The 27,914-nt window shown below is 41.4% G+C and overlaps 1 protein-coding gene across 6 annotated transcripts in view; it reads right to left on the reverse strand.

The window, feature by feature from the left end:
* Positions 1-16,116: 16,116 nt before the first annotated feature.
* msrb3 (methionine sulfoxide reductase B3) overlaps positions 16,117-27,914 on the reverse strand; it is a 121,526-nt gene continuing 109,728 nt past the window's right edge. For all 6 annotated transcript variants that reach the window (XM_041215421.1, XM_041215423.1, XM_041215426.1 and 3 more), the window contains 2 exons: positions 18,302-18,399; positions 16,117-16,860 (listed from right to left, as the gene is read on the reverse strand). In XM_041215421.1, the coding sequence (XP_041071355.1) occupies positions 16,705-16,860; positions 18,302-18,399 (254 nt within the window). In that variant the 3' untranslated portion in view covers positions 16,117-16,704. The remainder of the gene's footprint in view (positions 16,861-18,301; positions 18,400-27,914) is intronic.

A 27,914-nucleotide genomic window follows, 5' to 3' on the forward strand; every position in this document is an offset into this window, starting at 1 on the left:
GGCCCGTTAATTAATGGCGGGTGTGCCTCCATCCTTATAGCGACCCGCCTGCCAAAACATCGCGATGGTGCATGCTCGATGTCATCAGCGTCATTTCACATTCTGGCGTGTTGGGCCTGTCCCCCCACGCCCCCCCCCCCCCCCCCCCCCCCCCCCATGCTAATTGTAAAATTCTGGCCACTGTTTCTAAACTTCACCTGGCTAGGTGACACATTTCACTCCCTCTTTTGAAACAATCTAGTCTGCTTTATTTAAAAATGCAAATGCCCTTTGACATCTTACACTCTAAACTTCCCCCATGTTTACCATGTTTACATAAAGGCCTTCAGACCAGCTGCCTTTAATCCAGTTAAGTTTCACACACACACGCACAGACTCATAAAGACACAGATACCATTATTTTACAATAAATTCCAATAACATTATGAGAATTATTATACCTTCCTGACATTCCCCTTCTTATTAAAAAAATGAACCGTCATAATTTAAAAAGATGCTTCATTTTTATTAATCCATCTTATACTATCTCCTATACTTATTTATTTACTTACATTATTACATTACCAGATGCATGCATTAACACAACAATATATATACAAATCCTTTGTATCAACAGAAATCATTTTGCTTCAGTGTCCAGGTTTTAAATGTCCAATTTTCCCTTTGAGCTTCAAACTCTTGATAATGCATCTGCAATCAGATTTTCTTGTCCTGCTACATGTATAATCTGTAGATTAAATGGTTGCAGTAATAAACTCCATTTGAATAGCCTTGCACTTCTGTCTTGAAATATGTCCAGAAAATTTAAAGGATTGTGGACTGTATAAACAATTATTTCTGATGAATTGTTTGCAACATAAATCTCAACATGCTGCAATGCTAACACAAACTCAAAGTCTCCTTTTCAATCGTTGAATGTCTTCTTTGTTGTGCATTCATCTTCCGTGAAAAATACGCTACAGGTTTTTCAATTCCATTTTTATCCTCTTGTAACAGTACGGCCCCAATGCCTATATCAATGGCCTAATGCCATGGATCAATGGCCAACTTAAATTGCTTGGCGTAATTGGGTACTGCCAAAACTGGTGTTGTAGTTAATACAGTTTTAAAACTGGCAAATGCCTTCTGACACTCCTGTGTCCATTGAAACTTCTTGTTCTTTTTTTAATAGTTCAATCAGTGGAGCAACCACACTGCGAGAATTTGGTACCAATTTCCAATAAAAGCCATTCGTGCCCAGAAATCTCAAAACTTCTCATTTTGTTGTAGGCATGGGGAAATGCACAATAGCCTTGACCTTCATGTCTCTTGGAACCACCTTACTATGTCCAATGGCATGGCCTAGATATGTATCTTGTAAATTTACTTTTAGCCAAGTCCACCACCAAATTAGCTTCTTGTAATTGAGTAAATCATTCTTCCAGATGTTGTAAATGATCCTGCCACATTTGCCTGAAAACTATCAAGTCATCAATATAAACAGCACAATTGCTCAGACCTGCAATTACTTTGTTTGTCAGGCATTGAAATGTTGTACGTGCAATTTTCATACCAAACGGCATGACTTTAAACTGATATATCCATCTGGCATCACAAAAGCCAATATCTCCTTTGCTTTCTCTGATAATGGTGTTTGCCAGTATCCTTTTAGAAAGTCAATCTTTGTGTAAAATTTTCATTGTCCCCCTTTCTCAATACAATCTTCCAACTGTGGTATGGGATATGAATGTGCTTTGTCACCACATTCACCTTCGATAGTCCACACACAATCTTTGTGTTCCATCTGGTTTTGGTACCAGCAAAATAGGTGAACTTCAGTTACTGCAACTAGACCTATAATGTAATTTTGAAGCATGAATTCAATTTCTTTCTGTACTTGTGATAGCTTTGTTGGATTTAATCTATAAGAGAGTTGCCTTAGCAAAGATGAAACTTCTACACATACATCATGTATAGCTAAATTTGTCCTTCCCAGCTTATTTCTACAAATATCTTTGTGTGACCACAATAGCTTTTCCAAATCACTTTGACACTTGTCTGGAGGGTAGCTCAGTATTATATTTAAGTTTTCAAGTACCCCTCATTATCCAAATTGATTAGAGGAAAATCAATTTCAGAATCCTGCATTTCTACTTCTTTCTCATTATCTACTACCACTAACGCCTCCTTTTGGACCTCTTCCCTGTCAAAGTACTTTTAAACATAAAAGTAAAATACTGCGGATGCTACAAACCTGAAACAAATACAGAAAATGCTGGAAAAACTCTGTAGTCTAACAGCATCTGTAGGGAGAAAAATAGAGTTAATGTTTTGAGTCCGTATGACACTTAGAAGAGCTCTGAAGAAGAGTCATACAGACTCGAAACATTAACTCTGTTTCTCTCTCCACCAATGCTGTTAGACCTGCTGAGTTTCTCCAGCATTTTCTGTTTTGTTACTTTTTAAGCATATTTATATAACACAGCCTCTGCTTCTTTCTTCTATCCGGAATATTTATTAAATAATTTACTTCACTCAATTTCTTTTCAATCCTGTAAGGCCCACTAAACCTTGCCTTTAATGAGTCACCCAGTGCTGGTAATAGAACTAGCACTTTCTCCCTAGCAGCAAAACTACAAGCTGTAGCTTTCCTGGCTGCTTTCATTTTCATCACTTGATGTGATATCTTTAAATGTCCTCTAGCTAACTCACATGCTCTTTCCAATCTCTCTGAAATTTGGTACATAATTTGGGAGGGTAGTTTCTGAATTTTGACTCACCAATTTCTCATGAATCAATTTTAGTGGTCCACTCACCTCATGACCATAAGCTAGTTCGAATGGTCTAAAACCAGTCGATGCATTAGGAGCATCCCTAATAGCAAACAACAAGAATGGAATTCCCCTATCCCAATCCTGTGGATAATTCTGCTATACTCCCTCATTATAAGTTTTTAGCGTTTGATGCCATCTTTCCAAAGCCCCTTGTGACTCAGAATGATAAGCTGTTGACGACTTCAACCGTTTTGTTCCCAAACTATCCATTACTTCCTTAAACAGCTGTGACATGAAATTTGTATTTCTTCAGGTAAACCATATCTTGTAAAAAATATAGTTAACTCTTCTACATTCTCTTTGTTTTAATGTTTCTCAAAGGTATTGCTTCAGGAAACCTGGTAGACACATCCATTATTGTAAGTACTGATTTTCACTTTTAGTCTTAGGAAGGGGTCCGACACAATCAATCATGACCTTAGTGAAAGGTTCTTCATGTGCTGGAATGGGAATTGATGCTTGTGATTTCCCTATCACCTGACATGTGTGACATGTACTATAAAATTTGACTACATCCCAAGCAATCCAGGCCCCCAAATTTTTTTTTTTTGGTATCTTTGCCTGTGTCTTTCTAATTCCTAAATGTCCCCCCATTGGAATTTCATGAGCTATTCTCAGAATATCATTTCTATGCCCAAATGGTAGTACAATCTAGTGCACTTTGCTACATCTTTCATTTGCTGAAGCATGATAAGGCCTCCATTTTCTCCTTAAAACATTACCCTTAAGGTAAGAACATTATGGAATACATTTTACCTCTGTTTCTGAGTAAGCTGTCTGATATAAATGTTTTATTTGCAAATCTTTTTTCTGTAACTCCACTAACCTCCTTGGGTTAAATACTTCAGCTGAATTGTCTTCCAGTCTTTCTTCCTGAACAATGTTAGCAAACATAGTGTCAGCTAATTGGCTTTCCACACCTTCATCCTGCCTTTGAACTTCCTGTTCTTCTTGTTTCAACCTATGAGCCTGTGATCTCGTTATCACACAATCTGGAAACAATTCAGAATGCTCTCTCTACAACACTTCTGTTGAAAACATTTCTACAGACTGCTCAACTACAATAGACATCACCCACATTTGTGATCCAGCTGTATCATTACTCAGAATAAATTGAAACCCTGGGCAATGGGAAGTTTTTCCAGTACTCTAACAATCACCTCCCCTGTTTTACACTTACTCTTTACATTTACCTTCCACAATGGAATATGTTTAGCATTTCCATGAACCCCACTTATTATCACCTGTTTCTGCAATACTCCCTCTGAACAACAAATGTCACGATCCCACAACATTAAGGATTGACTAGCCCCTGTGTCTCTTAAAATTTATACATCTTTACCTACTCCAGCCTGTAGACATGAAAAGACTTTCCCTTCACACACAAAATCTTTAAACATTTCTGCAACCTGTTCCTCATAATTGTCTTGGGTAAATAGTGAACACATTCCCACTTCTTTACCTATCACTGATTCTCCCTGTTTTACCTGCACCATTGGTTTTCCCTGTGCCTGAACCTCAGAACCCACAGTACTTTTACTTCCAGTATTTTTCTGTACCCCTATAATTCCAACAGATTTTCCCTGCAATTTCCAGCACACAGATTTTGTATGTTGATAATATAATGAAAACACCTCAATTTTCTAATGTCACTTCTACCCTCAGCACATTTAGTCTGAGAAAAAACTTCCTGCGAATTTCCACCTACTCCTTTTGTTCCATGACTACCCACCTTCCTTTCTATCCTTTTCTGATTTAAAAGGGTGACAAAAAAAATGTAGCTCTGTAAACCAGCTCATAATCATCAGCTATCTCTGCTCCTTTGTTTACTGTTTGAACCTTCTGTTCCTCCACACGTTCTCACTACCAAAGGGATTGAATCTTTACATTCTTCCAAAAGAATGACTTCTCTAAGAGCTGCCTATGTTATCTCTATCTTTAATGCCCATACCCACCAGTCAAAATTACTTTGTTTTACTCTTTCAAACTCAATATAATTTGCCCACACTGTTTTCTCATGTTCCTAAATTCCTGTCTGTATGCCTCAGGAACCAACTCATATGCACCCAGACTAGCTTTATTTTACCACATCATAGTTCACCGACATTTCTTCTGACAATGTAGCATAAACCTTATGTGCTCTACCCACCAACCTGGATTGTAACAACAATGTCCTATTTTCCTGTGGCCATTTCATTTGTTTAGCTATCTTCTCAAATGAGATAATGAATGCTTCCACATCTCTTTCCTCAAACTTTGGAAGAGCTTATACTAATTTAAACATCTCCCCACTGGGTTTTAGGTTAAAGATTTTTTCATCATCAGAACTTTGCTCAGCATCTGATGTCTCCTTTTCAAAATCTAGCTTTTTAAAGCCAATACTCTGTCTCTTTCCTTCATTCCCTCTTCCACTGCTAACTTTTCCCTCTGGAGATCAAGTTTTCACATTTCCATTTCTTTTTGAAATAATCTCTCTTTTTCCCTTTCTTTTTCTGCTGCCTCTAGTTCCAGTTATTTCATTTCCAATCCTTTTTTTTTCTCATTTGCCTCCAAATCAAGTTTTCTCAGTTCCTTTGCTTGTTCAAATTCAAATCTCTTCATTTCTAATTGAAGCCTCACTACCTCCAGCTGTGACTCACTCGTGTCAGGTATCACTTCCAACTTTAAATGCTGTACTTTACCTTCAATTATATCTGCTTTCCTAGCCCTTACAGGTAACCCTAATTGTAATTTGTCTGCCAATTCTATTGACGTAACTTTTGTAAACCATCCAAAGTTATGAATTCAACACCCAGACAAGTCTGAACAACTGCCAAAGCCATATTGCAGCCTCAGCACTTCACAAAAAACCTCACACCAACTCCTGAATTTAAAGTGCTTCTCATATTCATAACCTTAATTCACTAACTCCACACCAGTCAAGGAATTTCAAACATATCCAGCAAAGAGCCGCCAACTATGCTATGTCACAGCCGATGGTAAATGTTGAGTTGTTCAAATCCCAAAGGGAAACTTGAAACAACTGTCACAACTTATTTTGCAATTTGCATAAATTTTGAGATGCGTGCCTTGAATTCAGTAGTAATAAGACCACCAAGTCTTAGAGGTATTTTACAAAACTAGATTAAACATTTATTAATAAGAGAAATGATTTTAAATACATACATAGGTCAACAAATTACAACTATGATAACTTCTAAATCCCCTAATCAATCTAACTCCCAGTTATACTTTCGTTAAGGCAACAGTAAGACACACAGATTTTAAAAGATCCGGGCAAAGTGATACACAATACCCTGAACCAGTTGAATTCAAAGTAAGTTTTCTTAACTTCAGCTCTTTGAAGACAGCAGCTTGAGGCATAGATGCTCAAGGCTTTTCACACTTGTAAGATGTTAAAATGCCTACCCTTATACACAGCCTTCGCTCCTTTATAGATATTTTCCCCTTTGAATGCAAATTCCCATTGTTTCACTATGTCTTTGGGCTTTACCTTTCTAATATTAAAAACTTAGCATAGTACCCATTTTACTAGAAATCTTTGGGAAAAATAACTACACTGGGCAGGATTTTACGTTCGTCAGGCAACCATGTGCCCAACTGAATCAGGCATAAAATCTCGTACACTGCTGTCAGGCCAGCGTCCTGACATCATCGCGCACTCTTGGGATCTTTCGGTCAATGCGCCCACGCGAGAGTCAGCAGCGCGCCTGCCGACAATTAATAGGCCTATTAATGCCCCTAAAGTGTTAATTAAGCGTATATTTTGTTGCCCGCTCAACTGTTCAGTTAACAAGTGGGCGAATAGGCCAGGCGGCCTTTGCATTTTTAATGAAACCTTATCCATGGGCGGGATGAGATTTCCAATGGGAAGTAAAAATCTCAAAAAAATGTTTCCATTTCATTTTAAACATGCCCCTCTTCATGTCATTGAGCTACATATGGGGACATGTTTTATTAAATCATTTATTAAAGCTTTATTTTCCTTTGTCCAAATTTTTAGCTCCCTGAGGCAGCTCTGGGCCCTCAGGGCAACTCTGAGCATATAAATGTACCTTTCACACCAGTTGGCCATTAATTGGTTGTTACCAATTACCACATTACTGGATTTGGAGTCACATGTAGCCAGGCCAGGTGAAGGCAGCAGATTTCCTTCCCTAAAGGGTATTAGTGAACCAGATGGATTTTTACGATAATCAAGGTTGGATAGACTTGGATTGTTTGTGTTGGAGCAGAGAAGACTGAGGGGCAACCTGATCGAGGTGTACAAGATTATGAAGGGCATGGGCAGGGTGGATAGGGAGCAGCTGTTCCCCTTAATTGAAGGGTCAGTCACGAGGGGACACAAGTTCAAGGTGAGGGGCAGAAGGTTTAGGGGGGGATGTGAGGAAAAGCTTTTTTACCCAGAGGGTGGTGACGGTCTGGAATGCGCTGTCCGGGAGGGTGGTGGAGGCAGGTTGCCTCACATCCTTTAAAAAGTACCTGGATGAGCACTTGGCACATCATAACTTTCAAGGCTATGGGCCAAGTGCTGGTAAATGAGATTAGGTAGGTAGGTGTGATTCTGTGAATTGACAATGAGCAGAGGACCTACACTTAGGCAGATCATCAGTACTACCTACTTACTCCACTCTTCTCCTGAAGGCATTAATTCCTTCCTAGCATATAATTATATACCAGCTGGTATCTTGCTATTCTTCATATGTAAGCATTGATTGTGTCTCAACAGGTTATTTGACTGCAGCAGCTGTCATCGCTGATGCACAATACTATCATTGCTCTGTGTCCATTCTCAGGTATTTCCAGCCAAACTGACACCATAATGCTTATAATTGGGATTAGCTTATTGGATTTAACTTCCACCATCTGCTGTGGTGGGATTCAAACTCAGGTCCCCACAGCATTATCCTAGGTCTCTGGATTACCAGTCCAGTGACAATACCACTACACTACCACACTGCCTCCCCTCAGTAATATTCTGTATTATTTTAAGACTATTTTCCATTATAGCAGTTTCAATAGATGATTTTTATTAACCATCCCTAATCTGGATTCCACCTTGGCTGTTCAGGTGAACTGTTCTCCAGAAACTATTGTAAGCTCAACATTTTTGCACGTAAAGGTCAACTTTGTGAACTGCTACTACATTCTTAAATGCTACCATATTGTGTCTCTTTCCTTTTGTTCCACTTAGTGAATGATTTGAAAGAGAAACAGATACTGACATGTGAATGGCTTTCTTGATGGTTCAGCTAGTTAAGGCAGTGAGTTGACAGTCATTTTCTTTTTATTCATTCACGTGGTGGGCCAGCATTTATTGCCCATCTCTAGTTGCCCTTGAGAAGGTGGTGGTGATCTTCAAAGATCATTACAGCCTAGGAAGGTGCAAACCCTGATCAATCTCAGCTGGGATAATGGCAAATACACTAGAATTGGTCTAGGTATCCTGCAAGGTGTTCACTCCTAATTACAGGCACAATGGTGTCATTTCTGCTGGAAATGGCTGAGCATGGACACAGGGCAATGACAGTATTATGCTTAGCAGTGATAGCTGCTGCAGTCGAATATTCTGACCAATCCCCGAGCCCATCCTGACCCTCCCCCGAGACCCAGTCTGGCCCACTCCCCCTCACAAGGCACAATCCTAACCCGACCTCTGTCACTCCTGCACCCCATCCCCGCCCCAAATCCTATCCACTTACCTTCCCCTGGCCTGCCAGGGACCTTTAGACTTGGCTTGACCTTTTAACTTACCTTATTTATGGCATCTAGTGCCATAAAAAAGGGGCTGTAGCCCCCTTACATTCAACTGAGCTGCCTCAACACCAGGCCCCGGGGACATACTGCAGTGCCCGAATCTTGCCTGTCCTGAGTCGGAAGGTCGGGTGAGATTGGATTGAAAAATATTTCAGGTAAGAAAATAGGAGTAGAGTGGCAATCCAACTCTGATTGCCAGTCCGCGGAAGCTCAGGCCCAAGTCCTCTTCCTGAAGGATCCGCTGCCTGTAAGCAGCTGTTTACCCTCGAAGTTCTAGCTTATCTGCCATCATCATCGACATTTTGTCGTTGGCCATGGCTTGCAACCCTAAGCAGGGACCCTTACCTGGGCCTGGGGCAACTTGCAAAAGGGTAGGGACAACCATCCCTTGAAGTCTCAAATGATGCTAAGAGTGGGGCAGAGGGGAAATTGCAATAAAAAAGGGGAAAACACACACGTTTACCAAACTTATAAGTTTTCATTACTTGGGTTCCTCAATGGTATCGTGAGGTGTGGTACTTTTTTAAAATTCATGTAATGTGTATGTTGCTGGCAAGGCCAGCATTTATTACCCATCCTTAATTGCCCTTGAGAAGTGGGGTGGTGAACAACCTACCTGAATACAAGTGACTGGTTTGCTAGGCACTTCAGCGGACAGTTAAGAGTGAAACACATTGCTGCAGGTCTGGAGTTACATTTGGGTCAGACTGGGTAAGGATGGCAGATTTCCTTCCCTGAAGGACATTATTGAACCAGATTTTACAACAATTCAATGATATCATGGTTATCATTAGATACTAGCTTTTTAAATTCAACTAATTGAATTTTTTAATTCCCCACTGCCAAGGTGGGATTTTAAAATCATAAATCCAAGCCTCTGGATTACTAGTCCAGTAAGATATACGAACATAAATCCCCCAACTAGAGTTCACAAAGGTGGGATTGAATCCTCAATCTTACAGGTAGCAGCACTAAACACAACCATCTGAGAGCACCACACACCCAAATTTGGGAAGTTTGGTTCTTTATCCTTATTTAGTTCACTCTAGCTGCAGAAGAGATTAGGCTGTTACAATTGGCCTCAATCCACACACACACACCCTCCTCCCCACACCCCCCACAACCCTCATCAACTAGCCCCGATCACTGTTCAGTGAGCTCAATTGGAAAATAGCAAGTATGGTCATCAAATAAGGGAATAGCCAGGTGAAGCTCTGATGTCTTTAATGATTAAATAGCTTGTTGTTGCTCAACATTTGGTCATAAAACATGCAGTTTACAAAATTGCTAACCTATAGTAAATTTGATCAACTCCTGTTCCTTTCCTCCCTTTTTACTCAATTATCCTTCTTCCATTCTCTTCTGAAGGTATTTACCCCTTGTGAACACACGTTTCCACAGGTGGCAAGCATTTATCTGGAACTTTATTAAAGTGGCTATTCTTTTAAGGGTAGTGCAGGTGTTGTAGAAAATTCCACTGTATGGGGCTTCACATCTAAGCACAACCCTGTCCTGGCCTTGGACAAGGTGCTGAGGGAACTGGCACCTTCAGGGCTTCACCTCTGCATGAGTCAGTGCTTCCACTTGAGAAGGGGAAACATTTTAAAACTTGTTTTTAAAATCTGAAAAGAATATCTATTAATAAACTGATCAGAAATTATTTTTGTTACTCGTTGCTGACCCTTGGGAAAAGCAGTTGGTATTATATTGTTCAGTTGCAAGTTAAGGAAAAAGAGGTTAAAAAGATCTTGTGAGCATACGTAAACCGATCCCAAACTAAAAAAAACACTTTAAGAAGTTCACCCAAAAAAAAAAAATCACCCAACTTTGACCTAAGCTGGTTTTATTTTCATCCAGGGGAACAAAATTCAAATTTTACAAGTACAGCATTTTTACTGATCAGAGCTAATTTAATTTGTGCAAGAATGTAACAAAGATATCAGTGTTAGAAATTGGATGTTGCTTGGAGAGGTTTATAAATAATTATGGATGATGCAATTTTAATTTGTTTCTTCAGACTAGACCCAGGACTTTCCTTTGCATCGTTTCTTGTGACACCCAGAATAGTCTTTGCAAGCAAATATTTATTATTTTTTTAAAAAGCTTTATTCATACAATCATACATGAATCAAAGATAAGTGAATTGAACCTATCTTGCAGCCTTTCTTCAAAGCAAAAAAAAAAAATCCAAGTTGGAATCATCTTCGTAGAACATGATCGGAATGAGGTCTTGCTCTCAAAGAGCCCAGGTGGGCAATTCGTAATTTTTATGCCAACAATTTTATTCGGCTAATGTAAATAGTTTTAAAATATTATGTTATACTTTCATGTGAATTCTAACTGCATTATTCTTTATAGAATTTTAGTTTTAATTCATTGCACGTGGGCTAAGCCATCATTTATTGCCCAACCCTAATTGCCCTTGTTCAGAGGGTATTTAAGAGTCAACCACATTGCTGTGGATTTGGAGTCACATGTAGACCAGACCAGGTAAGGATGGCAGATTTCCTTCCCTATAGGACATTTAGTGGACCAGATAGGTTTTTACAACAATTGACAATGGTTTCATGGTCATGATTAGACTTTTAATTCCAGATTTTTATTGGATACAAATTCCACCATCTGCTATGCTGAGTCCCCAGAGCATTACCCTGGATCTCTGGATTACTAGTCCAGTAACGATACCACTATGCCATCACCTCCCTCTAATTACTTTAACATATTCTAAAAAGTGGATAAACTGTATGTAAAGGTGCTTTCTTGTCAAGGTGTTTAAATGTCAACTGCAAGTACCCCAAAGTTATTTTATTTTGTTTTTTTCCCCTTTATTCCCTTCTCTCCAGTGTGCATTAACTAATGACCACCTAGATAAGGTACTACCTAGCAGCCTAGTAGCACCTTATCCAGGTCATCATTCTTCTTGTGTGAGCCTAAGGACTGGGTTATATGGTCACTGAAGTCATCATAGCCAAATTGATTTGGTTTTCTGGTATGTGAAACACACACACGCACACACACACTGAATATGTAGCACACCAGCTGAGCTCAATTGCTTAGTACAGATTAGGCTTAGACAATGGAATCTTGTATACCTGGAGGCACCTTCTTCCCTTAGGTACTGGAGAAGCTCTAAAATACATTTCAGACTAATACCAGAACTGTGAGGATCACATCTGGATTGGGATTTACCTTCATCCTTTAAATGGATAAACCAATGAAACTGTGGGTACTAATTTCTTTAGAAGTGTTACACTTTAACATATGATCATCACTAGTCCTTGTTTTCATTCTTTTCTCTTTTTGATATTTTTAGCCTTCCATCCAAATAAAATTTTCTGACCAAGGGAGACGATTAGCAATTGACTGTTCTTGGCTTCCTATTAATAGAATTCTGAAATATCTAATAGGGAGTGTACAAGGCTGACATTGATTGACTTCTGAATTTTCATCACTTTTAACAGATGAGGTCCTGTTTACCCTTTCACGTGGCCAGATGGGAAAAAATTGAATTTTTTTTAACTTGCAGGAATGTTCAGGTGAGCATGGTTGAACTGAAATCTTAATACACCTTAGACCTTAGCAAAGCATTGATTTTCTGGTCAAGGGTGCCTATATATATTCTGTGACTTCAGGTTTGGACACAAAAATGGAGAAAGAGGTGTTCAAAAGATGGGATGAGGTGGAATGTGTACCCTAGGCATTTTCAGCCTTTTGTCAGCCCCATAGCCATTAAAACATTGGTGGGAGGACGTTTGAGAATTTAGGTCCATTTGTACTAGAGGGAGATGACTGAGGTTACAATGTGTCTGAACATGGTGGCACTTCACAATATACACTATCGTTCACTCATTCCATCAGAAGCACTAGCTCAGCTACATGACTACAGGCAACATTAGACAGTGGGCTAAAAATATTGAATGAGCAGAAGATGGTGGCAGTGGAGGAACAGGGGGCAGAATTTTCTGCCTGACCCAATCTCTGGCAGGTGGGGAGCCAATCCCCGCCAGAGAAGCGGGCCCCACCGCCATTTTACGTGGGCGGGCCAATTAAGGCCCACCTAGTGTGACGTCCGGCGGGAAACGCTATGTGCTTCCTGTGCGGGCGGGGGGGGGGGGGTGGTATTCCCCAAAAGTGGGAGTGTGCTCTTTCACGCATGCGCATGAAAGAGCGCACATCTCCCTGAGACTAAGTGCAGCCTCAGGGAGATCGCTTACACTTTTAAAAATATTAAAAATAGAAAAAAAAATTCCCTAACATGTCCCCCTCATGTGACAATGTCACATGAGATGCGACACGTTCATAATTTACATAATAACTTTATTGAAATTTTTGAAACCCTACATGAAACCTTATCCCGCCGCTGGATGAGGCTTCATGTTCTATCTATTTGCCTCCGGGGCTCCTGGCCGACCCGCCAACCTTAAGGTTGGACGGGCAGGTCCTTTAATTGTTTAAATGATCCTATCAATGGCCTCAATTGGCCATTGACAGGTCGGCGGGCCCGCAGCTGATTTTGCTGTGCCCAGCCTTCCTGAAAATTTAAATGGGACGGGATGACGTTGAGGGTTCTGCCTGACATCATCCCGCATCATTTTACGCATCGGCGAGCGGGTCCCGCCCCCTGCTCGCCAATGGCAAAATTCTGCCCCTGATATCATTAGGGCCAATTAACAGCCAGCCCTAAGGAACTGGACTTCACCAGTTCCTGCATTTGTAAAGGACACTTCTGCAATATTCCAATCAGTCATAGGGCGTGCGGAAACTCCAAAGACATCAGCAGAGGTCTCTGTATGGCTGAGGTCCTAAAACCAGTGGAGCTATTCTTGTGAATGTTCCAACTGCTGCTATGAAGTTCTTGTGTTACATGGTGGACAGACAACTCTTCTAGCTTTGACATACTTGGGGGTCATTGTTCAATAATCAGGAGATAGAGTTTCACCGATTTCATTGGTGCCACCAAGCTTGTCACGTTGAACAAAGGCTATAAGGAGACAATATCTAGCAGCAACGGCATAAATGGAATTGACATGATGATGAGACTCAAAACCCTGTATAGCAACACATCCAGACCCTTCAGTCACTTCTGTCACTGCACTTGGGGTAGGAAGTGAGCAGAGCCAGGTCACCCATACTGCTGTGGAAGTGGTGTAGCCTGAACTGGGTATATTTCAGGGGTCTGCTACCAGTTTGTGATAGCAACCTCTTAGGCTGACATATTTTCTCCTAGTGTTGAGATAGTTCCTGGACTAAGAGCAATACTAGAGAACATGAGGTCAGTTTTCCCTTTTGGGCAGCAGAGAGCCCATCAAATGGGTGAACAGACATGAACCATTTTGAATTTGAGCCTCATTTAAATTACACTTGGTGGGGCAGCTTGAACACCATGATGGTACACAGCTTGATTCTGGGAATCGCCAGACATGGTGTGGGTGGGGAGTGCAGACGTTTATACCCCACACAGGACTCCCCACTCTAATTATCTCTTGCCACTCTGCCCTTGTATCCCCCCCACACCTTCTCCCACATGTATGCATCAAGCTTCCCTTTACATGTAGCAATACCGCCTGCTACAACTACTCCATGTGGAAGTGAGTTCCATATTCTCATCACTTTCTTTTCTGTGTTATTTTTGGAATGGCCTGCTGGTTAAGTTGCTCAATGCCAGATCTCATGTATGAAGTACACGTGCAGCAGTCCACAACATCGTTGTAGACTCGAAGTACTTCAAGGGCCGAATGCTTGCCTTGGGCATGCCCCGACTCTCAGAAGTTGTCAGCTGCCTATTTGATGACTGATATGCTTCCAAGAGGCTTAGGTGCAGGAAATAGTTTCTGTTATGTGAATGTTGCGCTCAAAGACAAGTGGAACAGCGGTTTCCCCCAATGTCACCAAGCCGAGAACAATCTGAAAATCAATAGTGGGCAGTCACAAACATGACATTTGATTTAAAAACTAAAATTACTGGGGGAGGTGTGTTTTGGTAGCACTCTTAATCAGACGGCATGGATGGTAGATTTGCATTTTAGTGGAAGATTTAAAGCACTCTGGGTGAAAGTATGTTTGTGGAGAACATGGGGAAGATGTAGTTAATATTCCAGCAGCCATATTTTCAAAAGAAGGTCTCTTGTATGAAAGCTTGCAACTGGCATTGATTTCTCTTCTACAGCATCTTTAGTTTGCTCTGGCATCTCTTGCTGGCCAGTCGTGTAATGCCTAGAACTTTTCTCCTCACAATTCCTTCGGAGCCTTCATGATGATGCTTCTTGGTAACCTGTCAGTTGTTCAGCGCAAAGGGAATAAACAGAGCCAACAGAACATCAGTTACCCCTTTTTTAAAAAACATTTACGTATGGCTGCTTAGCTTACGTCCCTGTTGTCCCCAGTAGTAGCCTGAAATAAGGGCATAAAGGCATTGTGCTTGACACACCCTGGCAATGCTATGCCTGTGAAGAGTTGGCTACAGATCAGCTTGTAGCCAACCAAGTCCCTTTTAAATTGAAGCATCTGAAAGTACCACAGCAAAAATGAATGAACAAGTACCTCGGTCTCTTATAGGAGGACTAGCAAAGAGAAGTCATAGGCAATTCCCTTGAGAAACTCATTGTTCTATTCTGTTGATATTTTAGCATTGTATTTATGCACCATCAGGCCCTGACAACCTCCTGACAACCTAAATAGCTCAGGAAAACGATTACACCCTATCCCCAACCTCACCCGCCAAGTATAGTGGAAGATCTGGTCAGCTTTTCCTTTTTCTGTGCTTGGGTGTATTGGATTGCCTGGCTGCAGCACACAGAGATGCTGGGCTGAAAGGAGCATCTGCCTGACTTCTCTTTCATTGAAACTATTTTGATTTTTAAAAAGAAGTGATGTAAATATGTTTCATTTCAATATACATCATCATTTATGTAATTGTCTGAGTTCTGATTAAGAAATCTAGGAATGTAAAAAAGAACACTTTTTTTTGAAGAATGTTGATAAAACTGCAGGATGTGTTTCAGCACATTTGTTTTTTCAATGGAGGTGACCTATAAACTGAGTTTAACATAATAAGCTATATCAAAGATTGCTTTTTCTGGTCACGGATCTTTCGCAGCATCCAGAATTTGAGGAGAATCATTAAACCACTTAAATGTCAAAGTCTTCATGAAAATTTTCAAAGCCCTTTTAAATTCCTTCACCAATACCCCCATCCTCCCATATGCATGTCCATTGATTGCATTTTATATTCACGCTAGCATGTGCAAAGATGGAGATTCCGGAGGAGGAGAAGGCCGAATCTTTCTCTAAATGTCTGCCTCCTCTCGATTAGATTTCAATCCCCTGAAATATTTTCCCAGGCAAGAGTGTATGCAGGGAATCTGAGCATGCTCCTGACCCCTGCTTCAGGAGACTCCTTGAGATAAAGTGCTGAAAGTACTATATACAAAATGCAGACCATCAGCAATAGAACCAGGTACACTGAGCTGCTCTTGACATATACCAGCTGTGAACGAACTGACCTGTGGTCAGCAAGTGAGATTCACAACACAGACCCACACATCAGTTCCATATTACTTTTTTTTTTATTAAGACAATAGTATTTTTACAAACAAGTTTTGAGTAAAAGATTAGGGAAAATATATGTCCACTTCAAGAAAATAATTTTAATTCTGATGTACAATACATAAACTTATAACATCCTGCAGCTTTCCTGATTTTCTCTGCTCAGGACAGTGTGACCCAAGCTTGAACTTTTCTTTCTCTTGCCATTGCATTTCATTGTCAGGCATTCCTGGCAGGCTCCAAATTACATTACGAGGAAACTGCTAATACCTTGCTTTTCCTGCCTGCCCTGTGCCATGCTATGCTGCTCTGGAAGAGTACAATGGATTTTCTATGCTACATGGTAGAACTCCCACAGTTTACAAACCCAGCCTCATCGACTTACTCCGTTACAATCTACATCCTGTGAGAAGAAAGTTTACAAGGATAGTCTTATCCATTTTAAATAAGTTCAGTGCTTTTGTACAGAAGATCTTTACTTGTGTATGTTTAAATAACTTGTTACTTTATTACTTTAAATGCACAAAGATGTTTGTCCCTGGAGCATGGGCTTGTGAAGTAATAACCCCATCCATCAGCCCTCTGTAGCCTAGAGTTCAGTCTTGCCAGATGGGGCAGGATCGGTGCCTTCATCAGTTGAGCTCTGGCCCGTGGGTATAAAGGATAATGAGGCAGAGTTTATACAATACCGTTTACCAGTTGGACGGGGCCCATCATCAAAGACATGTCCCAGATGTGCACCACACTGAAATAAAATAGCAAAAGTAATTACTTTCTTGTAACAAAAAGGATATTTTAGATTACTGTTATACTCTACATCATTCATCACAAGGTAGTAAACTGCAGATAACATCTGAATATTCCTTCTGATCTAACCTTTCACCCTTTAATAGCAGCTATTTCTGTACTGTGGTTAAAAAGTATTCTTCCAGAAACTTAATAAAGGGTCGCAAATTCTAAAATATTCATTCTGCTTCATTAAATCAACAAAGCACAATTTGACCATTTCAAATGATCGAGAAAAAATACTATTTTACACCTGTGGATATGTACCAACTCTACAGGGATGTTCAGGACAAAACAATTCTTGAAATGACAGCATATATCCATCAGCAGACACTGGAAACAATAAAAGTCTCGTTTTTAAAGTTTTTCGCTTTGGCCATTGCTTTTGTGTGCGTATGGAGACCTATCAAACCATCACATGCATGCTACACGCTGAGATCAGACTGCATGTTGGTGACAGAGAATGATACTGTGTTGCTAAAAAGGAGGGAGCTTGCTTTACACCACTGTGGCCCTGTCAGTTGTGTGACCATCAGCTGCTTGCCAGGTTCAATCCTCCTCTTCCTATCAAGGAGACAACGATCCCAATATTTGCCAATATTTCTCTCCAGCTTTAAGACTAAGGAATTTAATTGGCCTATATATTAGAATTGAAATCAAGAGTTACAATCCTCAGACAGTCTATTTATCAGACCCATTTATTAAGTATATATGATGAATAAATTACTTAGGAATTTTTTAATGGAATTCATTGGTCACATTACGCTTGTGACGTAAACTTAATTACTTTTTAAATTTCACTGCTGATGGAGCATCTATTTTGTAATTTTAATCAATTTTCTCTTAATTTCTCCCCTCCTTCCTTAGAACATTGATCCCTTGGGTCACATTCCACAAGTGGCAGTACTCTAACTGGTAACTGCAAACTTTGAAAAAAGAGCTTTTGATAACTATTACGACATCATGTCCAAACCCAATCCTGTTCTCACAGGTGTACTCTCAGCAGGGATCATTGGATAGCTATCAGGAGTGGGATTTATCAACCTCTCCTCATACCAGTGGCACCAAGGCCAATCCTGATTTGCCCTATAACTGCCCTCATTGAGATCAACCAGGAACCCAACCTGGGATTTTCTTATACTATATGGCTTCACCACCATATAAAATCCGTGAGTAATCACAGCACCTTTTTAATTATGCCTAATTAAGACCCATGTACACTGGAGCAAGCCTCTAAAATGCAACTTGCAATGTTGCTCCCACGCAAATCAGTGATCAATGCTGATCTCCTCGAAATTAACAGAACTGAAACTGGTACAAAAAGCAGAACTGTCCCAGATTAAGAACACTCAGAAGCATTAGAATCATGGTACATGAGTGACAGTAATTAATAAACTTACATAGCTGCAACTTGTCTCAATCCTGTGCATTCCATGGGCGAAGTCATCTACCTGTGTTATTGCTTTAGAATCCAGCACATCATAGAAAGATGGCCAACCTGTATGGTAATAAATTAAAGGTTATTAGCTGCTAGGTCATACTTGCACCATCTTTATGTTGTTAAAGACCTGCATTACTGGAACAGGGTCTGTTGCTATTGCTTAGGCGTTAAGTGTTAATGATAATAAAGAATGCTGCATGGAGGTGTCATTCCAGAACCAGTTACCTGTACCTTAATATTTTTATATACATCACATTAGATAGATTCCACTTTTGTCTTTTTTCCATGTTTCATCCATCACTGCACAATTTTCTCCTGTCCTTTTTGAGGACAATGGCTGAGAAATGCAGCTTCTGCTCAACATGGTTTCCACCTACCTGTACTGTTGTGTGAGGCCCGAACCAAATTGGCCTTTGCTTAAATGCCACTGGATCACATGCTGTAGGAAGACAGGAAATTAGCAGCTTGGGTCTTGCAGGCAGTGACCTGGAGCCCTCAAGTCAAGGCAGCAGCTCTCTGCCCCTTTTTACCTGGATTTTGAAAAGTGGGTCCTAAAACAAGATTCTGATTTGCATAATTTTAAAAAAATTCATTTATGGGATGTGGGCTTTGCTGGCTGGGCCAGCATTTATTGCCCATCCCTAGTTGCCCTTGAGAAGGTGGTGGTGAGCTGCCTTCTTGAACCACTGCAGTCCAAGTGGTGTGGGTACACCCACAGAGCTGTTAGGGACAGACTTCCAGGATTTTGACCCAGCAACAGTGAAGGAACAACGATATATTTCAGAGTCAGGATGGTGAATGACTTGGAGGGGAAATTTCAAGTGGTGGTGTTCCCATCACTCTACTGTCCTTGTTCTTCTAGATGGTAGTGATCGCGGGTTTGGAAGGTGCTGTCGAAGGAGCCTTGGTGAATTCCTGCAGTGCATCTCATGGAAGATAAACACTGCTGCTACTGTACATCGGTGGTGGAGGGAGTGAACATTTGTAGATGCGGTGCCAATCAAGCGGGCTGCTTTGTCCTGGATGGTGTCAAGCTTCTTGAGTGTTGCGGGAGCTACACTCATCCAGGCAAGTGGGGAGTATTCCATCATACTCCTGACTTGTGCCTTGTAGATGGGTAGGATATGGGGAGTCAGGAGGCAAGTTACTCATTACACGATTCCTAGTCTCTGACCTGCCCTTGTAGCCACAGTATTTATATGGCTAGTCCAGTTCAGTTTCTGGTCAATGGTAACCCCAGGACGTTGATAGTGGGGGATTCAGTGATGGTAATGCCACTGAACATCAAAGGGTGATGGTTAGATTGTCTTGTTGGGGATGGTCATTGCCTGGCACTTGTGTATTGTGAATGTTACTTGCCACTTGTCAGCCCAAGCCTGGATATTGTCCAGGTCTTGCTGCATTTGCACATGGACTGCTTCAGTACCTGAGGAGTTGCGAATGATGCTGAACTTTGTGCAATCATCAGCGAACATCCCCACTTCTGACCTTAGGATGGAAGGAAGGTCATTGACGAAGCAGATGAAGATGGCTGGGCTTAGGACACTACTCTGAAGAACTCCTGCAGTGATGTACTGGAGCTGAGATGACTGAACTCTAACAACCACAACCATCTTCCTTTGTGCTAGGTATGAATCCAATCAGCAAAGAGTTTTCCACCTGATTCCCATTGACTCCAGTTTTACTAGGGCTCTTTGATGCCACACTCGGTCAAATGCAGCCTTAATGTCAATGGCAGGCACTCTCACCTCACCTCGGGAGTTCAGCTCTTTTGTCCATGTTTGAACCAAGACTGTAATGAGGTCAGGAGCTGAGTGGCCCTGGTGGAACCCAAACTGGGTATCAGTGAGTAGGTTATTGCTAAGCAAGTGCCACTTGATTGCATTGTTGATGACCCCTTCCATTACTGATGATTGAGAGTAGACTGATGGGGCAGTACGTGGGCGGGTTAGATTTGTCCTGCTTTTTTGTACAGGACATACCTGGGCGATTTTCCATATAGCCAGGTAGATGTCAAAGTTGTTGCTTTGCTGGAACAGCTTGGCTAGGGGCACGGCAAGTTCTGGAGCACAAGTCTTCAGTACTATTGCCAGAATATTGTCAGGGATCATAGCCATTGCACTATCCAGTGCATTCAGCCGTTTCTTGATATCTGGGGTAAATTGAATTGGCTGAAGACTGGCATGTGTGATGCTGGGGACCTCTGGAGGAGGAGGAGATGGATCATCCACTTGGCACTCCTGGCTGAAGATTGTAGTAAATGCTTCAGCCTTATCTATCACACTGATGTGCTGGGCTCCCCCTTCATTGAGGATGGGGTTATTTGTGGAGCCTCCTCCTCCAGCCTTATGCTGGTTTCAAATGGTCTGGCATCTCACCTGTTAAATGGCTCATCTCAATATTGTAATAGGTGGGCCTTGAAGGTTAAAGAGGCAACTGAGGTGTTCTCCCCACTACCCTCACTCTGATTTTCAACTGGTGGCTGTCTATTTTTGAGGCTTAAAATGGGTGGCCTTTAGTTAAATTTCTCTCTCTGGAAGAGGGTCTCACTCCTCAGATAAAATGCACTCGGGCATCAGGTCGGCCATCTGACCTCAAGTTATATTTCTGCTTTTGCATTGATATTGCTTTGTCCTGATCTTTAAGTAATGGTACAAGAACATACTCATACAATATTAGAAATTCTGGGGGATATTGAAATTGGCTGTTCTTTCAAAAATTATTTGCAATGCAAGTTCAATTTTAATTGGAACAGTTTAATTAAACTGTGAGTCTACCAAGTCTGTGTCCTCAGTGCACTCCTCTATAGTAGTAAGACTTGGGCAACATATATTAGGGAAAAGGTTGAACAGTTTCCACTTTTGTTGAGTCAGATGTAGCCTTGACTTCTTTTGGTGGAGCAAGGTCACCAACTCAGAGGTCCTGGAGCATGCCAATTCCACCAGCATACACTTATTACTAAGTCAACAATGTCTGCAATGGCTTGGCCAGGTTCACTAGATGGATAATGGCCATATACCTAAAGACTTTCTGTATAGTGAACCGATCACTGGGTCACAACCTGCTGGATGTCCATATCTCCATTGTGATGGGCATGTCGTGCCCATAAGGCTAATTGATAAATCCACACATTTTAATTTTTTGAAAAAAATGTAAAGAATATGAAATATTAACACTATGCCATCACAAAATGGACTCTGGAAAGTCAGGTGACTTCTGTTATGGTTTCTGGACAGATAGAAACAATATGAAGGGAAGTTACTTAAAATGCAAATAGCTTTCCCTGGTGCTAATTGACAACTCCTCACCATTTTCAATGGAAGAGCTTTAAAATGACAACGGCTGCTAGACTGGTCAGCCCCCATGGGATATCAAACATGTCCCCATTGCGTATCAAATACATTGGCTCCAAACCATTATGTGGACAATAGAATACATTGGTACTGCCATCACGTGGCTGAAACTGGCTGGAGAGGCAGCCGATACATTATTAATCCACAAGGTAGTTCCAGCAAGGAAATCTGGGACCAGCACCTCAGAGGGAGAGATCGCCCAGCAAAAAGGAAAAGAATCCTGCCTTGGGTAGATAGACATCTTAGGGAGAGAAGGAGGACTAATTCGTCTCACACTGCAAGATTATATTTCTTCACCTTAGGAGCTTGGCCACAATTTAATCTGAAACAGTCAGAAATTTCCAACCTCCATATGTCTTCGAGGAACCGGGAAAGAATCCTTCTAGGGGCCTGTACTGTTTTCAAGCACCATCTTAAAGATTGTAAATAAGTGACCTGTTTTTTGTTACTCTGGTAATCTAAGAGATACAACATGCTCTTTAAGATGGTGCTTGAAAACAGTACAGGCCCCTAGAAGGATTCATTCCTGGTTCCTCGATGACATATGGAGGTTGGAAATTTCTGACTGTTTCAGATTAAATTGTGGCCAAGCTCCTAAGGTGAAGAAATATAATCTTGCAGGTGAGACGAATTAGTCCTTCTTCTCTCCCTAAGATGTCTATCTACTCAAGGCAGGATTCTTTCCTTTCTGCTGGGCGATCTCTCCCTCTGAGGTGCTGGTCCCAGATTTCCTTGCTGGGACTACCTCGTGGATTAATAATGTATCGGCTGCCTCTCCAGCCAGTTTCAGCCACGTGATGGCAGTACCAATGTATTCTATTGTCCACGTAATGGGTTGGAGCCGATGTATTTCATACGCAATGGGGAAATGTTTGATATCCCATGGGGGCTGACAAGTCTAGCAGCCATTGTCATTTTAAAGCTCTTCCATTGAAAATGGTGAGAGGTTGTCAATTAGCACCAGGGAAAGCCGTAACACTGATACAAGGACACCTGCGAGTGAAGTATGAAGATGGTGACATCAACACAGACAGCCGGGACACAGTCACCAACAGCCAGGACTTCTGAAGGCTGACTGTTCAGTGGGGCATCAGAAGAGGTGAGGAGATATGGAAAGTTCAGCTGCCTGAGAGGAGGGCCCAGCGAAACAGAGGCCAGCAAATCCTGCACCTTCTCAGCCCATGGTCTTCATCGGCAGCAAACGCTACAAAGCCTCTATGCCACAGTGGGGCTTCTGAGTCACACCAGGCAATGTGTAACACAATGTTTACCACCAAGGCACAAACCATTGTAAGTTTGTTCAATTATAATCGGTAAGCTGAAGCAAATACTTTCAACTGTAATGCTTTTCATTCTTGAAAAGTGTTTTGCAAACTCCTTTTTTAAAATGAAAGGATGTGATTTGATTATAGCCAATTTTAAAAATACTCATCCTTGCATCTTGAAATTGTCATCTTTAAAAATAACACATGTCTGTTCTGGATCTTCTCCATCTTTCCCAGATGGAGACACTGCTTTTTAACATTGATATAATCTTTTGGAAAGCATTAAAATTGTAAGACAGAAATCCATTCAACTGATGACATCATCTAGTTCAGCAGTTTAACTGACAGAAGGACATGTGGTAAAGTTCAACAAATGTAACTTCTATTCAGGATTATAGATGCTGTAAGAATCATAGAATGATACTCTGTAGAAGTAGGCCATTTGGCCCACCCAACTTATGCTGTCTCTTTGAAAGTGCTTTCCAGTCAGATGCACTCCCCTATTCATTCCCCTTGGCCCTGTAAATGTTTCGCCTTTGAGTATTTACTAAATTTCTTTTTACAGGTTATTATTGAATCTACTTCCACCACCCTTTCAGGCAGTCCATTCCAGATCACAACAACTCACGGTGTAAAACTGCTTTTCCTCATGTCACCTCAGGTTCTTTTGCTATTCATCTTAAATCTGTGTCCTCTGGTTACAGACCCTCTTGCTAATGGAAACAGCTTTCTCTGTGTAATCTACAAAAATATCTAATGATTTTGGACACCTTAACAAAGCTCTCCTTAATCTTCTCTGCTGTAAGGAGGGAACAATCCCAGCTTCTTTCGTCTCTCCATGTAACTGAATCATTCATCCCTGGTGCTATCTAGTAAATACCCTCTGCACCTTCTCTGAGGACTTGACATTCTCCCTAAGTGCGCTGCCCAGAATTGGACACAATGGCCTGAATTTTACTCTTGGGACGCGCCCGAAGTCGGCGCAGCCAGAAGCAGATGTAAGATCTGCTCCCGACCAAGATTGCGCTGTGAACATGATCTTATGCGGGCTGGCGAATGGCCAGCCAGCGTAAAACAAGCCCGGAGAAAGGATCAGCACTGCTGGTGGGGGGGCAGGAAGAGGACAGGCGCCGATGTTACCGTGGGTGCTGGTGAGCACTTCCATTGAGCTCCTTGAAAGCAGACAGTTGCCTCAGGGAACTGCAGACCTCCAAGTAATAAAATAAAGCACAAAAAAGCTGCAAAAAATGTCCACGCAGCACAATCAAGAACCTGAAAGTACACCTCATTAAAAGAAACAATCCCCAGATATTTCTTTTATTTTAAATCCTAACAGAGATTTCATCCCACCTGCGGATGAGGTTTCATCAAAAAGGTAAAGCCCATTTGGCCGATTGGCCCGTCCGCCAACTGTAAGATTGAATGGTCCATGAAAAATCACTTTCAATTGGGCCATTAATGGGCTTAATTGCCCTCTTAATCGTTGGCAGAAACTCTTCTGACTTGTGTGCACCTGCCGAGCGAAATATTGCGTGAGTGCGTGATGACGTTGGGATGCTTGCCTGACATCATCTAGCATAATCTCACGCCCATTCGGGTTGGGTGCATGCCGCAATTACACAAGATTATGGTCAATGTCCTAACCCTTATTTCTTTTTTTAAAAAACACATTCGTCATCATAACTGCTACTTAATAAAAGATAAAATTAAACATTTCTTTTCAAACACTTATGTCCAAAATTAGTTTCCAAATAATGCATTGCAATTATAAGACTACCAGTTTACTGTTATCAGCCATTACATGGTAGAAACTATCGAAATCCTATTGGTGAGTTGATTGGTCACCTACTGATTGGTCATGGTGGCATAATAAAACAAACTAACAATAACTTTATTTATTACGATGGACAAAAAGAAATTTCTTCATTGTTCCCCTTGTATATTCTGTTCTATTTGATAATTTTATTCACTTAAAGGCTAGGAGGAGAAAAAAGCTGAATTTACTAAACAGTAAACAGGTTAGGTCATGAACACTGATCTTAGGTGGGAAGAGATAAGGGAAGAGATTATTTTAACCCTCACCCTGCTGAATAAACAGGAACTCCATATGGTTAGCACTACGAAAGCAGAATGCATGAAGGGTTAAAACTATTTATATCTGAATTGAAACAATTTTTTCTTTCAACGAATGAGAAAGTGCATTTAAATTCTCAATAACGAATTTGACTTTCCTAAAAAGTTGCAAACGGCACATTGTTTAAATTCTTCTTTTTGCCCTGCTACTTCTGAAACACTTCAAGCAGCAATTGTCTGGCATTCATTCACCTACAAATTATTTGCTTATTTTTCTATATTCTTAACAATCCTTATGGATATTCATAGAACAAATTTGGTCAGTTAATAATAGTGGGCATAAGATTTGCAATTAATTCCCCAACACCATCATTTTTCCTTTCAAAACCTTCCATTACCACTGTGCACCACAGAGAGATACAAATCAGCCACAAAGATACAAATCAGCCATAAGCATGTTCTCTCTTTAAAGACCGAGCTTAGTAATTGCCAATAAGGTTGCTGCTTTCCAGCAAGAAAAGTGGTTGAAATAATTGTGGTTCATCAAAACAGCCTTTTGGCTTCTTAGCTTATTTTTTTTATTTAGGACTCATTGCAACTGTGTAAACTAACACAATGCAGAGATGTAGTAATAGTAAAGGCGTTAGTTCTGATCCTTTATAGGAAACATCAATGAAATAGCTAATGCAATATCTATGATTAGTTTACAAATTACATTTGGCCAGTGTTAAGAAGCACCTTGGTACAAGATAACATCTAAATTATAACTACTTATGTGTTTAGTACGGTAGTGAATATAGGACAATAGAAAGTTGAGTGGTTTACAAAACTGGAATTCAAATGGTGTCAATCAGTTTACCTCAAATGTTTTTGAATGTCAGTAGGAGTTGAGGTTGAGTTAGTCTTATTACATTCCTTGCCAGTGATTTGTTTTGTGCATCATATTACACAATTTCATAACATCGGCTTTTGTTAGCATTGTGTAGCATATTGGGCAGTTACATCCATTACTACCTGTTACATACAGTCAGTGAGTTATTGTATTATTGCTGGTGATGATGGGAATCAGAATGTTACTAGTATTATTAATCAATGTAATTTCAGTGAGCCATGATTAGTTATTGATGGAATCAAAGATTTCCCCCCCAAGTTTCCCTCATGTAAATTGCTCCCACTCTAAGGGCAGAATTGTCCCAGATTTGCACTAAGTGCGGTGGTGGGCAGGTTAAGCATTGATTTACCTGCAGGCCGCAATGGCAGGTTTTCATGCCATATTGTCCCAAGCCAGCCGCATTAGTTAGGAAACATGCCATTCACTTGCCGGACAGGCACTCATTCGTCCACTACCTCACTGGGTGCCATATTTAAAATCCAGCTGTATGCACACATCTCATTGCTTTCAGCCTACGACTACTGCAGGGAAAGTGTTCAGAAAAGGCAAAAAGACTGCAGCCCCCAGGTTTAGTGATGTGTCACTGGAATGCCTTTTGGATGCCGTGGAGGTCTGCAACAAGTCTTCTACCCCTACTATGGCTGCGTGACCAACCAGACTTGGGAGGCGATGGCAGTGATGATCAGTGCCAATGTAGCACAGAAGAGGTTGGCCATCCAATGCAGATACAAGATGAATGATCTCATCCATGCAGCCAGCATATGGCAACCATCTAATCGCTCTAAACTCAAACACTCAAGCCCATCACACATTCACTGGCATCTCACTCCCAGCTAGCTCAAGTGACATCACCCACCCATTCTCTTACATATACCCTTACAGGTCCATCTGGCCTCATCTCCTCTGGAGACTGCTTCCTGAGCCCTCACCATCTTGAGGCCACTTGCGCAGATCAACATGTACCCCCACACACAACCTGGGTTACCCTCCTTCCCCATTACAGCCCTCGTACTGCAGCCTCTTCCCTTACCTGAGGCCACTTCTCCTCCTTTGCCAAGCAAGCCCTAGCCGTGCAGCCATTGAAAAGCCACCCACATATGGCTAATTTTGTAGGTAGACCTGCCATGATTCCCCCCTAAAAGTGATGTGGTGCTGTCCATGAAGCCTGGCACTGATGACTGCGAGTGCCGAACCAAGCCAGGTAGGCAAAAAAACCTTGGAAGTTCGAGTGAAGTGCAGCCCGCCAATGCATGTTGCTTATGTGCTGTTGTGAAATATGGTGTTTTCCTGCCGTGGGTGGACAATCCAACAGGGGAAACAATTCCGGTGGGCAGGCCTAATAATGATATGCTGATGTGGAATGAGGACAATGAGGTTTCTGACGTCCGATGGTGGAGAACCCGGCCTGCCATCAGTGGGCTGAGCGGACGATTGAGAACTGGTTTCATACCGTTGTGAAACTGATCGCTCCATATTGTCCACTCACGCCACCGAACACGCCCGATGTCAGCGGGCACAGAAAATCCCGGCCTAAGTTTCCCACCTTCCTTCACTTGCTTGTGGGTGGCCTACTGGTTCTCACAATTCCTAGCATAACAGCTGCTAGCACAGAACCATGAGCAAAGATACTCAGGTGCCATTATAAAGGTTAATTCATTAACATTTAGAGATGTCACATGATTATAATGTCATGTGATCGGATCGGCACATGGTCAAATATCCAAGATTGCATCCAACTAGAGTTGGTAAGTGTTCTGGCTACTGATAAAGGGCTTCTCGAGACCCACATCTGTCATCACAGGGGACCTGCTGGGAATTCCACTGTGGCCGGAGGAGGAGAATGAGTAGCAGTAGGAAGGGGCACATAGAACTGCACCACCAAGGAGAACCAGCAGGAAGAGAGATTTAGAATCCTTGTTCTCCCAGAGTTTTCAGACCACCACCCCCACTCCCCACCCCCTGGGGAGATGATAGCGTAGTGCTAATGTC

This window comes from Carcharodon carcharias, chromosome 21 (genome assembly GCF_017639515.1).
Source record: "Carcharodon carcharias isolate sCarCar2 chromosome 21, sCarCar2.pri, whole genome shotgun sequence".
Classification (NCBI taxonomy): domain Eukaryota; kingdom Metazoa; phylum Chordata; class Chondrichthyes; order Lamniformes; family Lamnidae; genus Carcharodon; species Carcharodon carcharias.